A 19,259-nucleotide genomic window follows, 5' to 3' on the forward strand; every position below is an offset into this window, starting at 1 on the left:
AGTTTTGAGTCACATGACCCAGGAGTTTTGATTATTAGCTCCCATTCTGCCGGTGTGTTCTCACTTCCGGCTCACAAACCATGGATTTAGCATTCAGCTAAGATAGTATACTGTTCTGGTAAGCTTTGTGGCGTTTTTAAATTTTTAAATTTGCTGGGTTCTTAAACTTTAAGCTAATACAATGTTTTACTCTTCACAGCGTTCTCCTTCCCCGACCCTGATGAAATAATGAAACGCGTCGGTGGGGATTGAGCCAGACCCAGTTTATTAAGAAAAAGTTAAGTAAAAGCTACATTTGCTACTATTATAGTATTAAGCACAAGCACTTTATAACTTAAAAAGAAAACTATAAAATAATATATTGAATGAAAAATTGCATAATACAAAGGTTCCTATGAGGACAGCTAAAATCGTGTGGCATTCTGAGGAACTTTATGCGAAGAAAATGGTGGCTAACTCAAGTTAAGTTTTGTTCATAGACACGATATTTTGTGCACTTTTTTGTTTTGATGTAGATTGGAACACACTCTCAGCGACTACTTATGATAGCAGGAGGATATTAACGTCCATGAAGGGAGTACGACTCAAACAATTGGTATTAGAGCCCACTAGGTCCCAGGCCATCCTGGACCTGGTACTTACGAACGGGGAAAGCGTCTCAGAGATCTTGGTGGGAGAACCGCTAGCCACCAGTGACCATAACATGGTATGGTTCAACCTTAGGAAAGGCTTCCCTAGATCACAAACAAAAACAAGGGTACTCAATTTCCGGGGCACTGACTTCACACGCATGGGAGACTTCGTCCATCAGACGCTTCAGGTTCAAGAAGTAACGGAGAATGTAGAGGTTATTTGGTCAACCTTGAAATCGACCCTTCATGAGGCAACTATCCGCTACATAAAATCAGTAACTAAACAAGAAAGAAAAAAGAAACCCCAATGGTTCACTGATGAGGTCTCGTACCTCGTCAAGGATAAGAAAAGAGCGTTTCTCTTGTACAAACGCACGGGGGAAAAAGAAGCAAACATTGAATACAGGACAAAGTTTGCAGCAGTCAAAACAGCAGTCAGGGAGGCCAAACTTCGAATGGAAGAAACTCTAGCGAAGAACATTAAAAAAGGGGACAAATCCTTCTTCAGGTACATTAGCGACAGGAAAAAGAACGCAGACGGGATAGTACGCCTTAGAACTCCAGACGGGAATTATGTGGAAACAGATTCTGAAAAAGCCAAACTACTGAACGATTACTTCTGTTCAGTCTTTACCTGCGAGGCGCCAGGGCACGGGCCACGGCTGGAAGCAAAGGAAAGCAAGGAAGACCCATTTCTGAATTTTGAGTTCACATCAGCTGATGTTTACAGAGAACTTTCAAGACTCAAGATGAACAAAGCCATGGGACCGGACAATTTGCACCCAAGAGTGCTCAGGGAGCTGTGCGATGTTCTGGCGGAACCGTTAGGCATGCTCTTCAATCTCTCCCTAAGTACGGGGAGAGTCCCCCTGGACTGGAAAACAGCTAACGTCGTTCCTCTGCACAAAAAGGGTTGCAGAGCAGAGGCTGCGAATTACAGACCGGTGAGTCTCACATCAATAGTGTGCAAACTCATGGAAACTCTACTTAAAGGTAAATTAGACACGATAATGGATGAAGGGAATCTAAGGGATCCCTGTCAACATGGATTCACCAGAGGTAGGTCATGCCAATCCAATCTTATAAGCTTCTTCGATTGGGTGACAGGAAAGCTAGACTTGGGAGAGTCTCTGGACATAGTGTACTTGGATTTCAGTAAAGCTTTCGACAGTGTCCCACACCGTAGACTATTAAACAAGATGAAATCAATGGGTTTGGGTGAGAAACTAACTGCATGAGTCAGTGATTGGCTGAGTGGAAGACTTCAGAGGGTGGTGGTCAACGGCACCCTCTATGAGACATCGGAGGTGACTAGTGGAGTGCCGCAGGGCTCAGTCCTGGGACCATCCCTTTTCAACATATTCATAGGGGACTTGACCCGGGGGCTTCAGGGTAAAGTAGCACTGTTTGCCGATGATGCCAAACTGTGTAACATAGTAAGTGAAAGCAACCTACAGGATAGTATGACACAAGATCTGATCACGTTAGAAAACTGGTCATCGACATGGCAGCTAGGCTTCAACGCTAAAAAATGTAAGGTCATGCATCTCGGCAGAGGAAATCCATGCAGAACATACTCCTTGAATGGAGAAACGCTAGCTAGGACCTCAGAGGAACGGGACTTGGGGGTAATCATCAGTGCAGACATGAAGGCTGCCAAACAAGTAGAGAAGGCCTCATCAAAGGCAAGGCAAATGATGGGATGTATCAATAGAAGCTTCGTCAGCCGTAAACCTGAAGTCATAATGCCACTCTATAGAACCATGGTGAGACCCCATCTGGAATACTGTGTGCAATTAATTCTGGAGGCCACATTACCGGAAAGATGTGCTTCGAGCTGAGTCGGTCCAGAGGATGGCCACTAGGATGGTCTTGGGGCTCAAGGGTCTCTCATACGAAGAAAGACTGGGCAAACTGCAGCTCTATACCCTAGAGGAGCGCAGGGAAAGGGGTGACATGATTGAGACATTTAAGTACGTCACGGGTCGTGTCGAGGTGGAAAACGATATATTCTTTCTCAAGGGACCCTCGGTCACAAGGGGGTACCCGCTCAAACTCAGAGGAGGGAAATTTAGTGGTGACACCAGGAAGTATTTCTTCACAGAAAGGGTGGTAGATCACTGGAACAGACTTCCGGTGCAGGTGGTCAAGGCCACCAGCGTGCTCGACTTTAAGAATAAATGGGACATCCACGTGGGATCCCTACGAGGGTCGAGTTAAGGAACTAGGTCATTAGCATTCAGACTTAATGGGGTGGGTCAATAGAGTGGGCAGACTTGATGGGCTATGGCCCTTTTCTGCCGTCATCTTTCTATGTTTCTAAGTTGGTTCTGAAGCCTGATTGCATGGGGTGGAGTAGGTTATGGTCATCTAGGTAGTTGTTGAGGAGTTTGGCTACTAGGCCTTCTATAATTTTGACAAATAGCGGAATGGAGGCAATAGGTCTAAAGTTAGATGGGTGGTTTTGTGGTACTTTTGGGTCTTTTTGAATTGGGGTGATGATGATTTCGCTGAGGTCATCAGGGAAAATGCCTTCTGTGAGCGTGGATTGAATCCATTGTAGAAGTATGGTGCTGAATTTTACACTGGAGGTAGTAAGGAGATATGAGGGGCAGTGGTTGAGGTCACAGGAGGCATGGCTGTATTTTTTGTAGAATTTATTGAGTTGGGACCATTGTGTGTTGGGGAACTGTGACCATGTTCTGTCTGCTGCAGTTGACTCTTTTTCTGAAGGGTGGATTGTGATTGTATTTGATGGGGTGGGGTAAGGTTGAGAGTGGCTCTGGTGTTGGTAATTTTGTTCTTGAAGTGTTCTGCTAAGAGGATGGCTGAGGGAGGGGGGGTGTTATTGGTGGTTGTGTAGGGTTTGGTGTCTGTTAGATCTTTCAAGATTTGGAATAGTTTTTTGGAATCTTGGGTTTCCGTGCCTATGAGATTAGTGTAGTGGGTTTTCCTCTTGTCCTTTAGTAGATTTTTGTATTGTTTGTTGATTTTTTTCCAGTCGGTTTTTGTTTGATCTCGGTTAGTTTTTCTCCATTTTCTTTCTAATCTTCTACACTGTCTTTTGAGTTGGAGCAATTCATTATCAAACCACTGGTCTGATTTCCTGCTGGTTCTGGTTTTGGTTTGTAGAGGGGCCAGTTCATCAAGGATGTTGGTGGTCACATTCTTCCAGTGAGAGATGAAGTCTTTTGGGTCGCAGTTTTGGATAGTTTCGTCTATTTTTGACCAAAAAATGGTTGGCTCGATATGTTTGCGTGCGGTGTATGTGGATTTTTTGGATTGAGGTGTGGGTTTGGTCTTGGTCCAGTTGATGTTGAAGTTGTATGTGTAGTGGTCTGACCATAGGGATGGGGACCATGTTCCGTTGGGAGTTTGGATTGCTGGGTTGGATGGTTGGTGAGTCATGAATGCTGCAATGTCTAGTTGATGACCTTTTTCATGGGTGGTTTGTGGGTTTAGGATCTGGAAGGATAAGGCATTGAGGAAGGATAGACAGTTATTTGCTGGTGTGGAAGTTGTGTCTTCTAAGATATCCACAATGAATATGCATGAAAGAAATTTGCATATAATGGAGGCAGTGTATGCAAATCAAGTTTATGCAAATTCAATGTGGATATTATGAAAACCTGGCAAGGGGGTACACCAGGACCGAGTTGAAAAACACTGGTCTATCACACCTCCAGCCCTATTTGTTTTTGTTTTCTGCAGTTCCATTCCTGGCACTTCAGCTGTGAATATGGAACAGAAATATTTGTTAAGCAATTCAGCCTTATCTTTATCAGCTTCTACATATTCCTCCCCTTCACCTTTTGAGTCTCACAATACAACTTTTGCACTTCTTCCTATCACTAATATATCTAAAAAATGTCTTGTCCCCCCTTTTACTGTCTGCCATTTTTTTCCCATTTTATGACAGGGTGGAGTACCTGTCACTGGCCAGTGGAGGAAACCCAAGCAGTGGAGCTGATTGAGCTTGAGTGAAGAGCTAATCTGCATAGAACTGCAAGTGCTGCTGGGAGTTGTTCACTCACCCTGAGTGGATTGTGGTGCTGAAAAGAACAGCTCCCAGCAGACAGCACAAAGCTTTTTATCTCTCCTACACCAGATCTAGCATCGTTATCCCTTTCTGCTTATTTCTCTGCTGACCCCTTCCCATCTACTTTCTCATGCCTGTCTCTCCCCTTCCCCTCCTCTAATCTCCCTGCCAGCTATTTCCTTCTCCCTTCCTTCCTCCTCCTATCCAGCAGTAACTCTCTTCTTTTCCTCCCCTCCCAGCAGCATCTCTCCTTCTCCTTCCCTCCAGGTCCAGTAGCAGCTGTCCCTTTTTTTCCCTTGCCCAGCAGCTTCCCAGACTCCTTTCCCTCCTCCCCTCCCAGCAGCATCTCTCCTTATCCTTCCCTCCAGGTCTAATAGCAGCTGTCCCATTTTTCCCTTTGCCTAGCAGCTTCCCAGACTCCTTACCCTCCTCCCCTCCCAGCAGCATCTCTCCTTATCCTTCCCTCCAGGTCTAATAGCAGCTGTCCCATTTTTCCCCTTGCCCAGCAGCTTCCCAGACTCCTTTCCCTCCTCCCCTCCCAGCAGCATCTCTCTTTCTCCCTCTCCAGGTCCAGTAGCAGCTGTTCCTTTTTTTTCTTTGCCCAGCAGCTTCCCAGCCTCCAACAGTGGCTTTCTCCCCTCCCAGCAGCTCTCCTTACTTGCCAGCACAGCGATTCAGGAAGGCAGCCTCGGGTCCTTTGTTGGGTCGCGCCGCTTCTGAGGAAAGAGGAAGTTGCATCATCAGAGGCAGCTGCGACTCAGCAAAAGCCCAAAGGCTGCCTTCGTGAATTGCTGCGCTGGTAAGTAAGAAGAGCTGCAGAGAGGGGAGAAAGCTACTGTCGGAGGCTCCCCATGATCTCTCCGGCCCAGCACAGACCAGTTGAAATATCTCGTCGATCTTGTCGGCCCTGCGTGGACCGGCAGGAAATTGAAGTTAATCAATCTCGTCAGCTCTGCACGGACCGGCAGAAATTTTCTGCGGACCGGCGGTTGAAGAACAGTGCTCTACAACATATCTTAGATTAGTGGAGGAGGCCTATGATCACTTGGACTCTATGAAGCTTGAATGTATGGATTAACAACAGCCACGAGTGATCTGAAAGATCAAGCACAGGACCAGGCCAGCACCCAAGAATTTCAGCCTTGGAAAAGAAAGTAGAAAATAGCTCGCACAGGAACAATTTACGCTTGACTGGAATACCGGAGTCCCTGGCTTATAGTGAACTGCAGGGTTTGTTGAATCCCAAAAGAATTACAGTTAACTGAGCAAACTAGGCCTTTCCATATAAAGTGTGCCAAACATGTAGGACCCCAGACAGCGGCCCCGACCTGTTATTTTCAAGATTTTAAACTTTGAGCATAAACAGACTATATTGTCTGCCTTGCGCTCGCGGATGTCGCTCACTTACAATAATAGAAAGATCTTGTGTTTTCAGGACTACTCTGTCTTGGTCCAGGCCCAACGAAAAACTTTCGCTTCAGCATGTAAACTATTGGTGGAGAAGTGGCTCAAGTTTGCGCTGTTGTATCTTGCCAAGCTGCATATTGATTATGCTGGCCAGACTAAGTTTTTTGATGAGGTCTCTGGGGCCCTGGACTTTATTCAGACTCTCTTGACCGACCCTTTGTCCTGAACTGTGTTGACCTTTTGATAATTTTATTTGGGCGCTTTCTGGCCACTATTCTTAATAGCTCGGGTGGCAGATGTTACTCTTCCCCTTTTTTTCACCTCATTCTATGCTTCTGAGGCTTTCACTTGGTGGCCTCTCAGCTGAATTTTTATAAATTGTTGCAAAATCATATCTGATTACCATTAGAGGTCTATTTTGCCCAGGTTCTACAGTGGGGGTCCTTTCCGTTACATGCTAATTTTTCTACTATTATTGTATTGCCAAAACCTGGTAAGGACCCCTTGCTAATGGAATTTTACTGGCCTAGATGAGTGATCAACTTTGAGGTAAAACTATTGGCTAAGATTTTGGCTCAGTGTTTGGCTCCTCTTGTTACCTGGGATCATTCACCCTGACCAAGTGGGGTTTGTTCAGGCTCCTCAGGCAGTTTGGAATGTGTGGAGGGTGATGGCTGTTTTGGGACATGTGGCCACGAAACATCAGAGTGGGCTTTTGGTGAGTCTGAATATGTGTAAGACATTTGATTGTATGCATTGGGAATATTTGTTTCAGCTCTTGGAATGTTATGGGATGGGAGGAGGCCCCTTTCTGGATATGGTTCAGGTGTTATACGAGTACCCCTGGTCAACTGTTTTAGTTAATGGGGTGTATCAGGAGTGTTTGCTTTAGGTAGGGGTATGAGGCAAGGTTGCCCCATGAATTGTTTGCCGTGTGACAATATGCTACCATGCTTTCAGTTTGGTAAATTTCAAAATATCAAAGTTCTCTTCACAAAAGCAAAGTTTGAGAGGAGCGATACCCATTTTCTGTACTTTTGTGGCATAGACCATTGAGAGATAATTTTTTTACCCAGAAACAAACAAACAAAAAAATTGTTACATGGTGATAACTATGTGGCATACATAAGCATGAGGTGAGTCTCCTTCGATTGAAAGGAAACTTCAGAGCAAGAGGGCATAAAGTTAAGAGGTGACAGGCTCAGTAGTAATCTAAGAAAATACATTTTTAAAGAAAAGCTGGTAGATGCGTGGAATAGTTTCCCGGTAGAGGTGGTGGAGACAAACACTGTGTCTGAATTCAAAAATGTGTGGGACAGGCACATGGGATCTCTTAGAGAAACGAAGCGATAGTGGGTGGATGGGCAGGCTGGATGGGTCATTTGGCCTTTCTTTATCTGCTATCATGTTTCTATGTTTTCAAGTATGTACAGCAATTTTTGGACCTGGTCTCTGCTTTTGCAGCAAGGGAACCATTTTTTGATCTGAGATCATAATTCTCTGCAAAGGAACCATGCTTTGTTGCCGATACTCCTCTATGCATCCCTTATTGTCATTAATATACCCTTTGCCTGGCCTTTATGCATAAAAGTATGTTTTCTGTGCGTTTTTAAGGAATTACCATTGTTTTCTATATTATCCAACTTTTCACTTATTCAACAACAGATCGGTCCCATTATGTCAGATAGTTGAGACTGTATTTTTAGATTACATTGTGTCACCACTATTATGCAATTTATATTTTTTCACAAATCTCACCCCCATTCAGTTTTAGTCAAAAAACCTCCTAATGTCAATAGGAAGCACAAGAGATGTACCACACCTAATGCAAACCCAGAAGGAAGTAGTAAGTGTGAAGGGCTAGGTGGCTCAGGAATTTTTTAAAAATCAGAAATGTACCTTTGAAAGCAACATTGACTTTAAAATGAAAAATAAAGTTCTTACAATTTTCTTTGGTCCTGATTCCTGCATGGAGGAGATACCCTGCCTCTTCAAATAATCCTCAATTTTCTCTTCATCCATGGAATCCACAGGAATGCTCCTCCAAAGCTTTTGGAACTCTGCAGGGCAAACACACACATGCCTCAAATCACTATCTACAAAGATGGTATGCACTGTCATTTTGCAGTGAAATGTAAATACGAGTGAACAATAAACACTGAGTAATACTGTACTGCCACATGACTTCAAACTATCTTTTCAAAATAATATAAAAACTAAATTATGGCTTTTATACATAACAGTAGCAGCTTTTATAATACATATTATAATGCCCCACAAGGGACCAGCAGGGCCAGAACAAATGCCCTCTATTTTTTTTTCCTCTTAAATCCTACCATCCCCTCTCCTTCCTCTCTAGACAGCACTGCTGTGGAGCTTCATGGTCCCTTAGCAGTCCAAAGCACATAACCAGTGCACCTCACTTGCCAACAGGGAACCAATCAGCTTCAGCCAATTAACTACTTCCTACCTTTGCTTCCATGGCACATATTGAGTCTGACTGGCCTCTACAGATAAGGAATTTGAATGTGGAAGCCCTGCACTGAAGTTGCCCAGTTTTGGGGTTTTGATTTTTTACCAAAACTGAAACTATTCTATACTGTTGGCATTATTATCTTTCTATCCCAAGAGAATGGTATTAATAAAATGATATCACCTGTATATATGAATGATTTGACACCAATTCCATTTAACTTAGCTCCAAAGAAGACATCAGGAAGTTAAATACCATTAGTGATATTAAGTAGCTTTGTGGGACTCCACATACTACATCTCATGGTTTGGATAGAATATCTGACATCCTCACTCCCTAAAGGGTCCTTTTACTAAGGGTCCTTATGCTAAAGATTAGCACACGCTAAATGCTAAAAAGCCCATAGGTATAAAATGGGCTCTTAGCATTTAGCATACTTTGGTAAAAGGACCCCTGAATCTTTCCAGATAAAAAGCCCTTAAACAACTTCATACACCATCAGTTATTCTTGGAGATCTTGAGTGGTATAAGTTGTGATCTACCAGATCAAAAAGCATTTGAAAAGTCAGAAACAGAAAAAGATGAAGGCAGATAAAGACCATATGGCTTATCTAATGCTACCTACTATCTTTTCCTTTCCATTATAGATCCAACATCTAATATACCGGACTCAGAGGAGCTCATGAGTGGGAAACAGGCTGAAAAATTGGATCACATAGAGGTAAGTAAGGAGGCTCAAACAGATAGACAGGCTAAAATGCGGCAAATCACCGGGCCCGGACGGGATCCACCCAAGGGTTCTGAAGGAACTAAGACAAGAAATAGCGGGCACAATCCAGCATGTTTGCAACCTATCCTTGAAAACTGGTGAGGTACCAGAGGACTGGAAATTGGCGAATGTCACACCTATCTTCAAGAAGGGATCGAGGGGTGACCCCGGGAACTACAGGCCGGTGAGCCTGACTTCAATTATAGGGAAGATGGTGGAAGCTATGATCAAGGATGGCATTTGCGAGCACATCGAGAAGAATGACCTATTGAGAACAAGCCAGCACGGATTCTGTAAGGGAAGGTCGTGCCTAACGAACCTTCTGTACTTCTTTGAGGGAATAAGCAGTCGGGTGGACAATGGGGAACCCATAGACATCATTTACCTCGATTTTCAAAAGGCTTTCGACAAGGTGCCACATGAAAGGCTGCTTAAGAAGCTGTGGAACCACGGGGTGGGAGGGGATGTGCACAGATGGATCAAGCACTGGTTGTCGGGCAGACTGCAGAGGGTCGGAGTAAAGGGTCAATATTCTGACTGGCGGGGAGTCACAAGCGGTGTACCACAGGGGTCGGTGCTGGGGCCGTTACTCTTTAACATATTTATCAATGACCTGGAAAAGGAGGCAAAGTGCGAGGTTATAAAATTTGCAGACGATACCAAACTGTGCGGCAGAGTTAGGACCAGGGAGGAGTGTGAGGACCTACAAAGAGACCTGGACAAGCTAGAAGACTGGGCAAACAAATGGCAAATGCGCTTTAACGTGGACAAATGCAAGGTCATGCATATAGGGAAAAAGAACCCGTTGTTCAACTACAAATTGGGGGGGGTATTGTTGGGAGACAGCAGACTTGAGAGAGACTTGGGTGTGCTGGTGGATGCATCACTGAAGCCATCTGCACAGTGCGCAGCAGCCTCGAAAAAAGCCAACAGGATGCTTGGCATCATAAAGAAGGGCATAACAACCAGAACACGGGAAGTCATCATGCCATTGTATCGAGCAATGGTGCGTCCACATCTGGAATACTGCGTTCAGTATTGGTCGCCGCACCTCAAGAAGGACATGGCGGTACTTGAGAGAGTCCAAAGGAGAGCAACGAAAATGGTAAAAGGGCTGGAACACTGCCCATACGCCGAGAGGTTGGATAGGCTGGGGCTCTTCTCTCTGGAAAAAAGGAGGCTCAGGGGAGATATGATAGAGACCTTCAAGATCATGAGGGGCATAGAGAGGGTGGATAGGGACAGATTCTTCAGACTGAAGGGGACAGCAAATACGAGGGGGCATTCTGAGAAACTGAGGGGAGATAGGTTCAAAACAAATGCAAGGAAGTTTTTTTTCACCCAAAGGGTCGTGGACACTTGGAATGCGCTACCGGAGGAAGTGATCAGGCAGAGTACGGTACAGGGATTCAAACAAGGGATTGACAGGTTCCTGAAGGATAAAGGGATCATGGGATACTGAGGGAGGAGCTGGGATGTAACACAAGTATAGAAAGCTAACCAGGTAATGAGTATAGAAACCAAACCAGGTCGTGCAGGTGCAAGACCGGAGGGTTAGGACTTCGATAGGAAGACAGGACTTAAATGAGAAACCAAGGTGGCAAGGGAGCCCCTTCTGATGATACAGACAGGTCGTGACCTGTTTGGGCCGCCGCGGGAGCGGACTGCTGGGCAGGATGGACCTGTGGTCTGACCCGGCGGAGGCACTGCTTATGTTCTTATGTTCAATGTACATGTCCCAAGCTTTCTTGAATTCAGATACAGTTTTTGTCTCCACCACCTCCATTTCACAAATTCACCACCCTATTCATGAAAATGTATTTTCTGATGCTACTTCTCAGTCTTATCCCATTTTACCTTCATCCTATGTCCCCTAATTCCAGAGCTTTCTTTCATTTGAATGACTAGCCTCATGTGCATTTATGCCACATATATATTTAAAAGTCTCCATCATATCTCCTCTCTTTCCTCCAAAGTATACTTACTGAGATCTTTAAGTCTGTCCTCATACACTTTATGACAAAGAACTTTGACCATTTCAACAGTCAACCTCTAGACCAGTGGTCTCAAACTCGCGGCCCGCCAGGTACTATTTTGAGGCCCTCGGTATGTTTATCATAATCACAAAAGTAAAATAAAACAGTTTCTTGATCATATGTCACTTTAGCTATAAATGACAATATTATTATTAAGACTTAGCCAAAAAGAAAGATTTATAAACTATAAAGAGTTTTTTACCTCATGCAAAATTGTCATTTTTTTAATAAGACATTAACTATTTTTTCTGAGGCCCTCCAAATATCTACAAATCCAAAATGTGGCCCTGCAAAGTGTTTGAGTTCGAGACCACTGTTCTAGACCAACTCCATCCTGTTTATTTCTTTTTGAAGGTGTGGTCTCCAGAATTGCATATATTTAAAAAAAAGATCTCAGAGTCTTACACAGGGACGTCTTTACCTCCTTTTTCCTACTGACCATTCCTTCCCCTACATACCAATGCATCCTTGTAGCTTATGCCATCACTTTTTCAACATGTTTGGCCTCCTTAAGATTATCACAATCACACACAATTCCTGCTCCTCTTTCGTGCTTCAGTGTGACCTCACCTAGAGTATTGCATTCAATTCTGATCGCCTTATCTCAATAACGGATATAGCGAAACTAGAACAGGTTAAAAAAAGAGTGACCAAGATGATAAAGGGGATGGAATCTCTCTCGTATGAGGAAAGACTAAAAAGGTTAGGGCCCTTCAGCTTGAAAAACAGACAGCTGAGGGGAGATATGATTGAAGTCTACAAAATTCTGAGTGGTGTAGAACGGGTACAAGTGGATCAATTTTTACTCTGTCAAAAATTACAAAGACTAGGGGACACTCAAAGTTAAAGGGAAATACTTTTAAAACTAATAGGAGGAAATATTTTTTCACTCAGAGAACAGTTAAGCTCTGGAACGTGTTGCCAAAAGTAGTAAAAGCAGTTAACATTGCTAGTTTTAAGAAAGGTTTGGACAATTTCCTGGAGGAAAAATCCATAGTCCATTAATGAGACAGACATGGGGGAAGCCACTACTTGCATTGGATTGGTAATATGGAATGTTGCTACTTTCTGGGTTTTTGACAGGTACTAGTGACCTGGATTGGCCACCATGAGGATGGGCTACTGGACTAGATGGACCAATGAAGACCATGGACCAGTAAGACTATTCTTATGTTCTTTCTCCATATCCACCTTCCATTTCCCTCTGCATCCCTATCTATCCTGTCCAGCATCTACCCTCTATGCCCTTGTCGCTTTGTACCCCTGTGATCAGTATTGCCTTTATCCCAGGACAAGCAGGCAGCATATTCTTAACACATGGGTGACGTCACCGACGGAGCCCTCGGTACGGACCTTTTTAACTAGAAGTTTCTAGTTGGCCGCACCGCGCGTGCGCGAGTGCCTTCCCGCCCGACGGAGGAGTGCGTGGTCCCCAGTTTCTTCGTTTCCGCGGAGCGAAGAAGACGCGTGTGTTTTTTCAACGGCCGTTGAAACCACTTTTTTGCCTTCCCGCTCGCGCTTTTTTCCTTATTTTTTCTCTCTTTACCTTCGGGTTTATTTTTTCTTTGATTTGCAAAAAAAAAAAACTTTGCTTTTTCCCTTTTTTCTTTCGTTTTGCCCCGGCGGGGCCTGTTGCCAGTATACAGGCCTCGGGCTTCGATTTTGCGGAGGCTATCTTCCCCTTCATGCCCCCGCAGGTCGGTTTTAAGAAGTGCCAGCGGTGTGCACGCCCGATCTCCATAACTGACCCACACAATTGGTGTTTGCAGTGTCTGGGTCCGGAGCATCGGGCGGACTCCTGCACCCGCTGTGCCACTCTTAAAAAGAGAACTCTTAAAAACCGAAGAATTCAACAAACTCTTCTCTTCGGCACCGAGTCGGCGATGGACTCCTCACCTTCAACGGCGGTACCTCAAAAATCGGCACCGTCGACCTCGACACCGACCGACCCCACATCGGCGTCGCTGGCGCCAGGTAAGCCGGCTAAGAAGCCTTCCTCTTCCCTCGAGCGCCCTCCAGCTACGGTGGCGACACCGTCCTTACCGGCATCGCACCGGTCCCGCAAACGCTCCGCCCCGATCTCGGTGAGTGCCTCGTCATCGGCCTCCTCATCGCCGGGGCGTGGAGCGGCATCTAAGGAACCGAAGAAAAAGAAAGCGGTTCCGATGCCACCCCTAGATGACCGTATCTCGGCCATCTTAAAGGCTCAACTCCAGGAGCAGTTGAAGAAACAACTTGAACAACTGTTGCCCACTATCCTGGCACCGCTCCTTCCGGTTCCAGACCGGCCCGAGCCCCGTACCGAGCCCCCGGTGTCCACCCCTTCGGTACCGGTGAACACCTCCATGCCGATCCTCTCGGCCCAACAACTTCATGGCGATCCAGTGGTTCATTCTCAGGCCACAGTGGATCCTCCTCGGCACCAGGCGGTACGGCACTCTTCTCGGGACCGAGATAGACGCCGGTCGTCCTCCCCTGGTACCGTTTCGGTGCGCTCTGGAAAGTCTTTGTCCAAGACTCGCCATACCGCGCCCTCCACCCCGGTGTCTCGACATGCACCAGAGGTCAGGGACCCTGACTTATGGGAGGAAACTCCTCTCGGTACCGAGGAGGATCCCTCCTCATCTGATGAGGAACCATCGGCACCCGATGCCACCTCTAAACCAGAGCAGTCCTCCTTTTCTAAATTTTTGAGAGAAATGTCTGCTGCCCTGTCCCTTCCTCTAGAATCTGACTCAAAAAAGTCTCAAGCCTTTCTAGAGGCTTTAGACTTTGAGCAACCTCCTAAGGAGTTCCTCAAGCTTCCCGTGCATGACATCCTACGGGAAACGTTCTACAAAAACTTGGAAAATCCCCTCACGGTACCGGGAGCCCCCCGTAAACTGGACAACCTTTACCGTGTCATTCCTATTCCTGGATTCGACAAATCTCAATTGCCCCATGAGTCCCTTCTGGTGGAATCCACTTTAAAAAAGACTCAGGGCTCCAGTGTCTATGCCTCTACCCCTCCTGGCAGAGAAGGTAAGACCATGGACAAGTTTGGCAAGAGGCTTTACCAGAATGCCATGCTTGCCAACAGGGCAAACAACTATTCCTTCCATTTTTCTTTCTATCTGAAACATTTGGTCCAACAACTGTCTGCCCTCCAGAAGTACCTTCCTGAGCGCAAGGTCCCGCTATTCCAACAACACATCTCTGGTCTTCTACAGATGCGAAAATATATGGTCCGCTCAATATACGACTCCTTCGAGCTCACCTCTCGGGCCTCTGCCATGGCCGTAGCCATGCGTCGATTAGCCTGGCTCAGAGTCTCCGACCTGGACATCAACCACCAGGATCGTTTGGCCAACGCCCCCTGTCTCGGGGATGAACTCTTTGGAGAGTCCCTGGATTCCACCACCCAGAAACTCTCGGCCCATGAGACCAGGTGGGACACCCTGATCAAGCCGAAAAAGAAGGCTCCGCCTGCTCGACCCTATCGGCCTCAATCATCTTACCAGCGGAGGTTCTCAGCCAGACCACTCAATCCGCCTCCTCAACAATCTCGGCGACCCCGTCAACAGCAGCACCATGCCCAGGCTCGATCCCAGGCCACTCAACCCTCCAAGCCTTCTCAGCCTGCTAAACAATCTCAGCCCTTTTGACTCTTCTCTCCAGGGCATAGCCAGTCATCCACCCTCGCTGCCTCTTCCACAGCCTATAGGGGGTCGTCTCACCATTTTCTCAAGCCGTTGGGAAGTCATCACGTCAGACCAGTGGGTCCTCAACATCATCCGCCACGGCTACTCTCTCAACTTCCAGACTCTTCCACCGGACAACCTTCCCGTAGAGTCTGCTTCACACTCCTCTCAAACCCCCCTCCTCCTGAGGGAGGTTCAATCCCTCCTCCTTCTCAATGCCATCGAAGAAGTACCTCCAGATCAAAGGGGTCAGGGATTCTACTCCCGCTACTTCCTCGTACCCAAAAAGACGGGAGACCTCCGTCCCATTCTCGATCTCAGGGACCTCAACAAGTGTCTGGTCAAGGAAAAGTTCAGGATGCTCTCCCTTGCCACACTTTACCCTCTTCTCTCTCAACACGACTGGCTATGTTCCCTGGACCTCAAAGAGGCCTACACTCACATCTCCATCCATCAGAACTCTCGCCGCTACCTGCGGTTCCAGGTGCTACACCACCACTATCAGTACAAAGTGCTACCGTTTGGCCTCGCCTCCTCCCCCAGAGTCTTCACCAAATGCCTGATAGTGGTGGCGGCCTTCCTCAGGTCTCACAACCTCCAGGTGTTCCCCTACTTGGACGATTGGTTGGTGAAAGCACCTACGTCTCCACTTGTGCTACAGGCTACTCATCACACCATCTCTCTCCTCCACCTCCTGGGGTTCGAGATCAACTACCCCAAGTCGCATCTACTTCCCACCCAGCGACTTCAATTCATCGGAGCAGTTCTGGACACCACGCTGATGAGGGCCTTTCTCCCCTCCGATCGCAAGCAGACCCTGCTCCATCTCTGCCGTCAGGTACTCATGTATCCCTCCATTCCTGCCCGACAGATGATGGTCCTCCTGGGTCACATGGCCTCGACGGTGCATGTCCTTCCTCTGGCACGTCTCCACCTTCGTACGCCTCAGTGGACTCTCGCCAACCAATGGTCACAGACTACAGATCTTCTTTCTCATCCCATCTCTGTGACATCATCTCTTCAGCAATCTCTCCAATGGTGGTTGAACTCCTCAAATCTTTCCAGGGGTCTACTCTTTCATCTGCCCCCTCACTCTATGATCATCACCACCGATGCGTCCCCCTACGCATGGGGAGCTCACCTGGGAGATCTACGCACCCAGGGACTTTGGACCCCACAGGAGCGTCGTCATCACATAAATTTCCTGGAACTCAGAGCCATGTTCTACGCCCTAAAGGCTTTCCAACATCTTCTCTGCCCTCAAGTCCTCCTCCTGTGCACAGACAATCAAGTCGCCATGTACTACATAAACAAGCAAGGCGGCACCGGATCTCGCCCCCTTTGTTTGGAGGCTCTGCGCATCTGGACCTGGGCCACGGACCGCAATCTCTTTCTCAGGGCGGTCTATATCCAGGGCGAACAGAACTCTCTGGCCGACAATCTCAGCCGCATCCTTCAACCTCACGAGTGGACGTTGGACCCTCCGACTCTGCTCTCCATCTTTGCCCGATGGGGCACTCCGCAGGTGGACCTCTTTGCAGCACCTCACAACCATCAGCTGCCCCAATTCTGTTCCAGACTCTTTTCTCCTCACCGTCTGGCTCCGGATGCATTCCTGCTCGACTGGAGGGATCGGTTCCTCTATGCCTTCCCTCCACTTCCTCTGATGTTGCGGACTTTGTCCAAACTCCGCAAGGACAACGCCACCATGATTCTTATCGCCCCTCGGTGGCCTCGTCAACACTGGTTCTCCCTCCTGCTTCAACTCAGCTCCAGGGAGCCCATCCCTCTTCCTGTGTTTCCTACTCTGCTTACACAGCAGCATCAGTCTCTACTGCATCCCAATCTGTCTTCACTCCACCTGACAGCTTGGTTTCTCTCGGGCTGACCTCTCCGGAGAATCTATCTCAACCGGTCCGCCTCATTTTGGACGCCTCCAGGAAACCGGCCACTCTCCAATGTTACCATCAGAAGTGGACCAGATTCTCCTCGTGGTGTCTCCGGCATCATCAAGAACCCACCTCCTTAGCGGTGGAAACTGTCTTCGAATATTTGCTCTCACTGTCCAATGCTGGCCTCAAAACCACCTCCATCAGAGTCCACCTCAGTGCCATCACTGCGTTTCATGAGCCTATTCTCGGAAAACCCCTCACGGCTCATCCTCTGGTTTCCAGATTTATGAGAGGGCTCTTCAATATCAAACCGCCTCTCAAGCCTCCTCCTGTCGTCTGGGACCTGAATGTGGTTCTCTCAGCTCTCATGAAACCTCCGTTTGAGCCTCTTGCCACAACTTCGTTCAGACTTCTTACCTGGAAGGTGCTTTTCCTAATTGCCATCACCTCTGCCAGGAGGGTTAGCGAACTGCATGCACTAGTTGCCGACCCGCCTTTCACGGTTTTTCACCATGACAAGGTTGTGCTGCGTACCCACCTTAAATTCCTTCCCAAGGTGGTCTCGGCTTTTCACCTTAACCAGTCCATTGTGCTACCCGTCTTCTTCCCTAAGCCTCACTCGCATCCTGGGGAACAGGCGTTGCACACACTGGATTGTAAGCGTGCCCTTGCTTACTATCTTGATCGTACCAGAGCTCACCAAACATCCCCTCAGCTATTTTTATCTTTCGATCCCAACCGTTTGGGTCGTCCTGTCTCCAAACGGACACTTTCAAATTGGCTTGCTGCCTGTATTGCCTTCTGTTATGCTCGGGCCGGTCTCTCACTGGAAGGAACTGTCACGGCCCACAGAGTCCGAGCTATGGCTGCTTCTGTAGCTTTCCTCCGTTCCACGCCCATCGAGGAAATCTGCAAGGCGGCCACTTGGTCCTCAGTTCACACGTTCACTACTCACTACTGTCTGGATGCGTTCTCCAGACGGGATGGACACTTCGGCCAATCTGTGTTACAAAATTTATTTTCCTAATGGCCAACCATCCCACCTCCCTCTTTGTTAGCTTGGAGGTCACCCATGTGTTAAGAATATGCTGCCTGCTTGTCCTGGGATAAAGCACAGTTACTTACCGTAACAGGTGTTATCCAGGGACAGCAGGCAGATATTCTTACGTCCCACCCACCTCCCCGGGTTGGCTTCTTAGCTGGCTTATCCTAACTGGGGACCACGCACTCCTCCGTCGGGCGGGAAGGCACTCGCGCACGCGCGGTGCGGCCAACTAGAAACTTCTAGTTAAAAAGGTCCCTACCGAGGGCTCCGTCGGTGACGTCACCCATGTGTTAAGAATATCTGCCTGCTGTCCCTGGATAACACCTGTTACGGTAAGTAACTGTGCTTTCTGTGTCCCCATTCCCACTCCATCTTGCCTTCTCCCTCTGTGTCTCTTTCCTTATCCTCCCTGCATAACTAGCATCTCTTCTCTGAGCATCACCTCTCTATTCTTTTCTGCCCACATCCCACACTAAAGGCTTGCATGTCTCCCTCTCTATTCCTTCCTCTTTCCCTGCAATCTGCGTCTCTACCTTCCTGAATCCAGTGTTCCCCATTCCCCCGATCCAGTCTCTCTCTCCTTCTTCACTGCCCTCTCCCCCAGTCCAGCTTCACCTTCTTCAGTCCAGCATCTGCCCTCTGTCTCTTCAGTCCAGCATCTGCCCCTTCCATCCACTGTTTGTCTTTCCCTGCCATCTCTCCTCCTGCCCCTCCCCCCAATTTGGTCTGGAATTCATCATCTTCCTTCTGTTCCCCTCATGGTCTGGCGTCTCTCTCCTTCCCTCCCCCCTGTGGTTTTTAGCATCTCTCTCTTCTCGTTTCCTCTACTCAGATCTGATATCGTTCTCTCCTCTCTATTCCCTTTCCTTTTCTTCTCTGGTCTTCCTTCTCTATTTTATGCCTCCATCTAAATTAAATTCTTTCTTACTATTTAGTCCTGTTTCCCTCTTTTCACTGTGCCTACCCAAAGCTTGTCACCCCTTTCCCTCACCCATCCATTATCTTACTAACTCTATTTTCTTCCTCCTTTATTTATCTCCACCTTCCATCCAGTATGTGTTCTTTCCCCACTTCCATTCAGCATCTGCTCTCCCCTCTCAACTGACATCCATCTGCCTACTGCTCTCTCTCCCTTCTCACTTTCATCATCTGTCCCCTTCTCTCTCTCTCCTCTTCTCACTTCCAACATCTGTCCCCCTTCCCCTCACCTTTGCGGGTTACTTTCTTTCCCCTGAGGGTGGCTCATGTCAGAGGGGAAGCTTTGGCCCAGCAGAACCGCTTATAAG

At 47.3% G+C, this 19,259-nt stretch overlaps 1 protein-coding gene across 2 annotated transcripts in view; it reads right to left on the minus strand.

Annotated features, from left to right (window-relative positions):
* GTF2E2 (general transcription factor IIE subunit 2) overlaps positions 1 to 19,259 on the minus strand; it is a 139,501-nt gene that overhangs the window by 21,978 nt on the left and 98,264 nt on the right. For both annotated transcript variants that reach the window (XM_033915672.1, XM_033915665.1), the window contains exon 7: positions 8,023 to 8,138. In XM_033915672.1, the coding sequence (XP_033771563.1) occupies positions 8,023 to 8,138 (116 nt within the window). The remainder of the gene's footprint in view (positions 1 to 8,022; positions 8,139 to 19,259) is intronic.

Source organism: Geotrypetes seraphini, chromosome 1 (assembly GCF_902459505.1).
Source record: "Geotrypetes seraphini chromosome 1, aGeoSer1.1, whole genome shotgun sequence".
In the NCBI taxonomy this organism is placed as follows: Eukaryota; Metazoa; Chordata; class Amphibia; order Gymnophiona; family Dermophiidae; genus Geotrypetes; species Geotrypetes seraphini.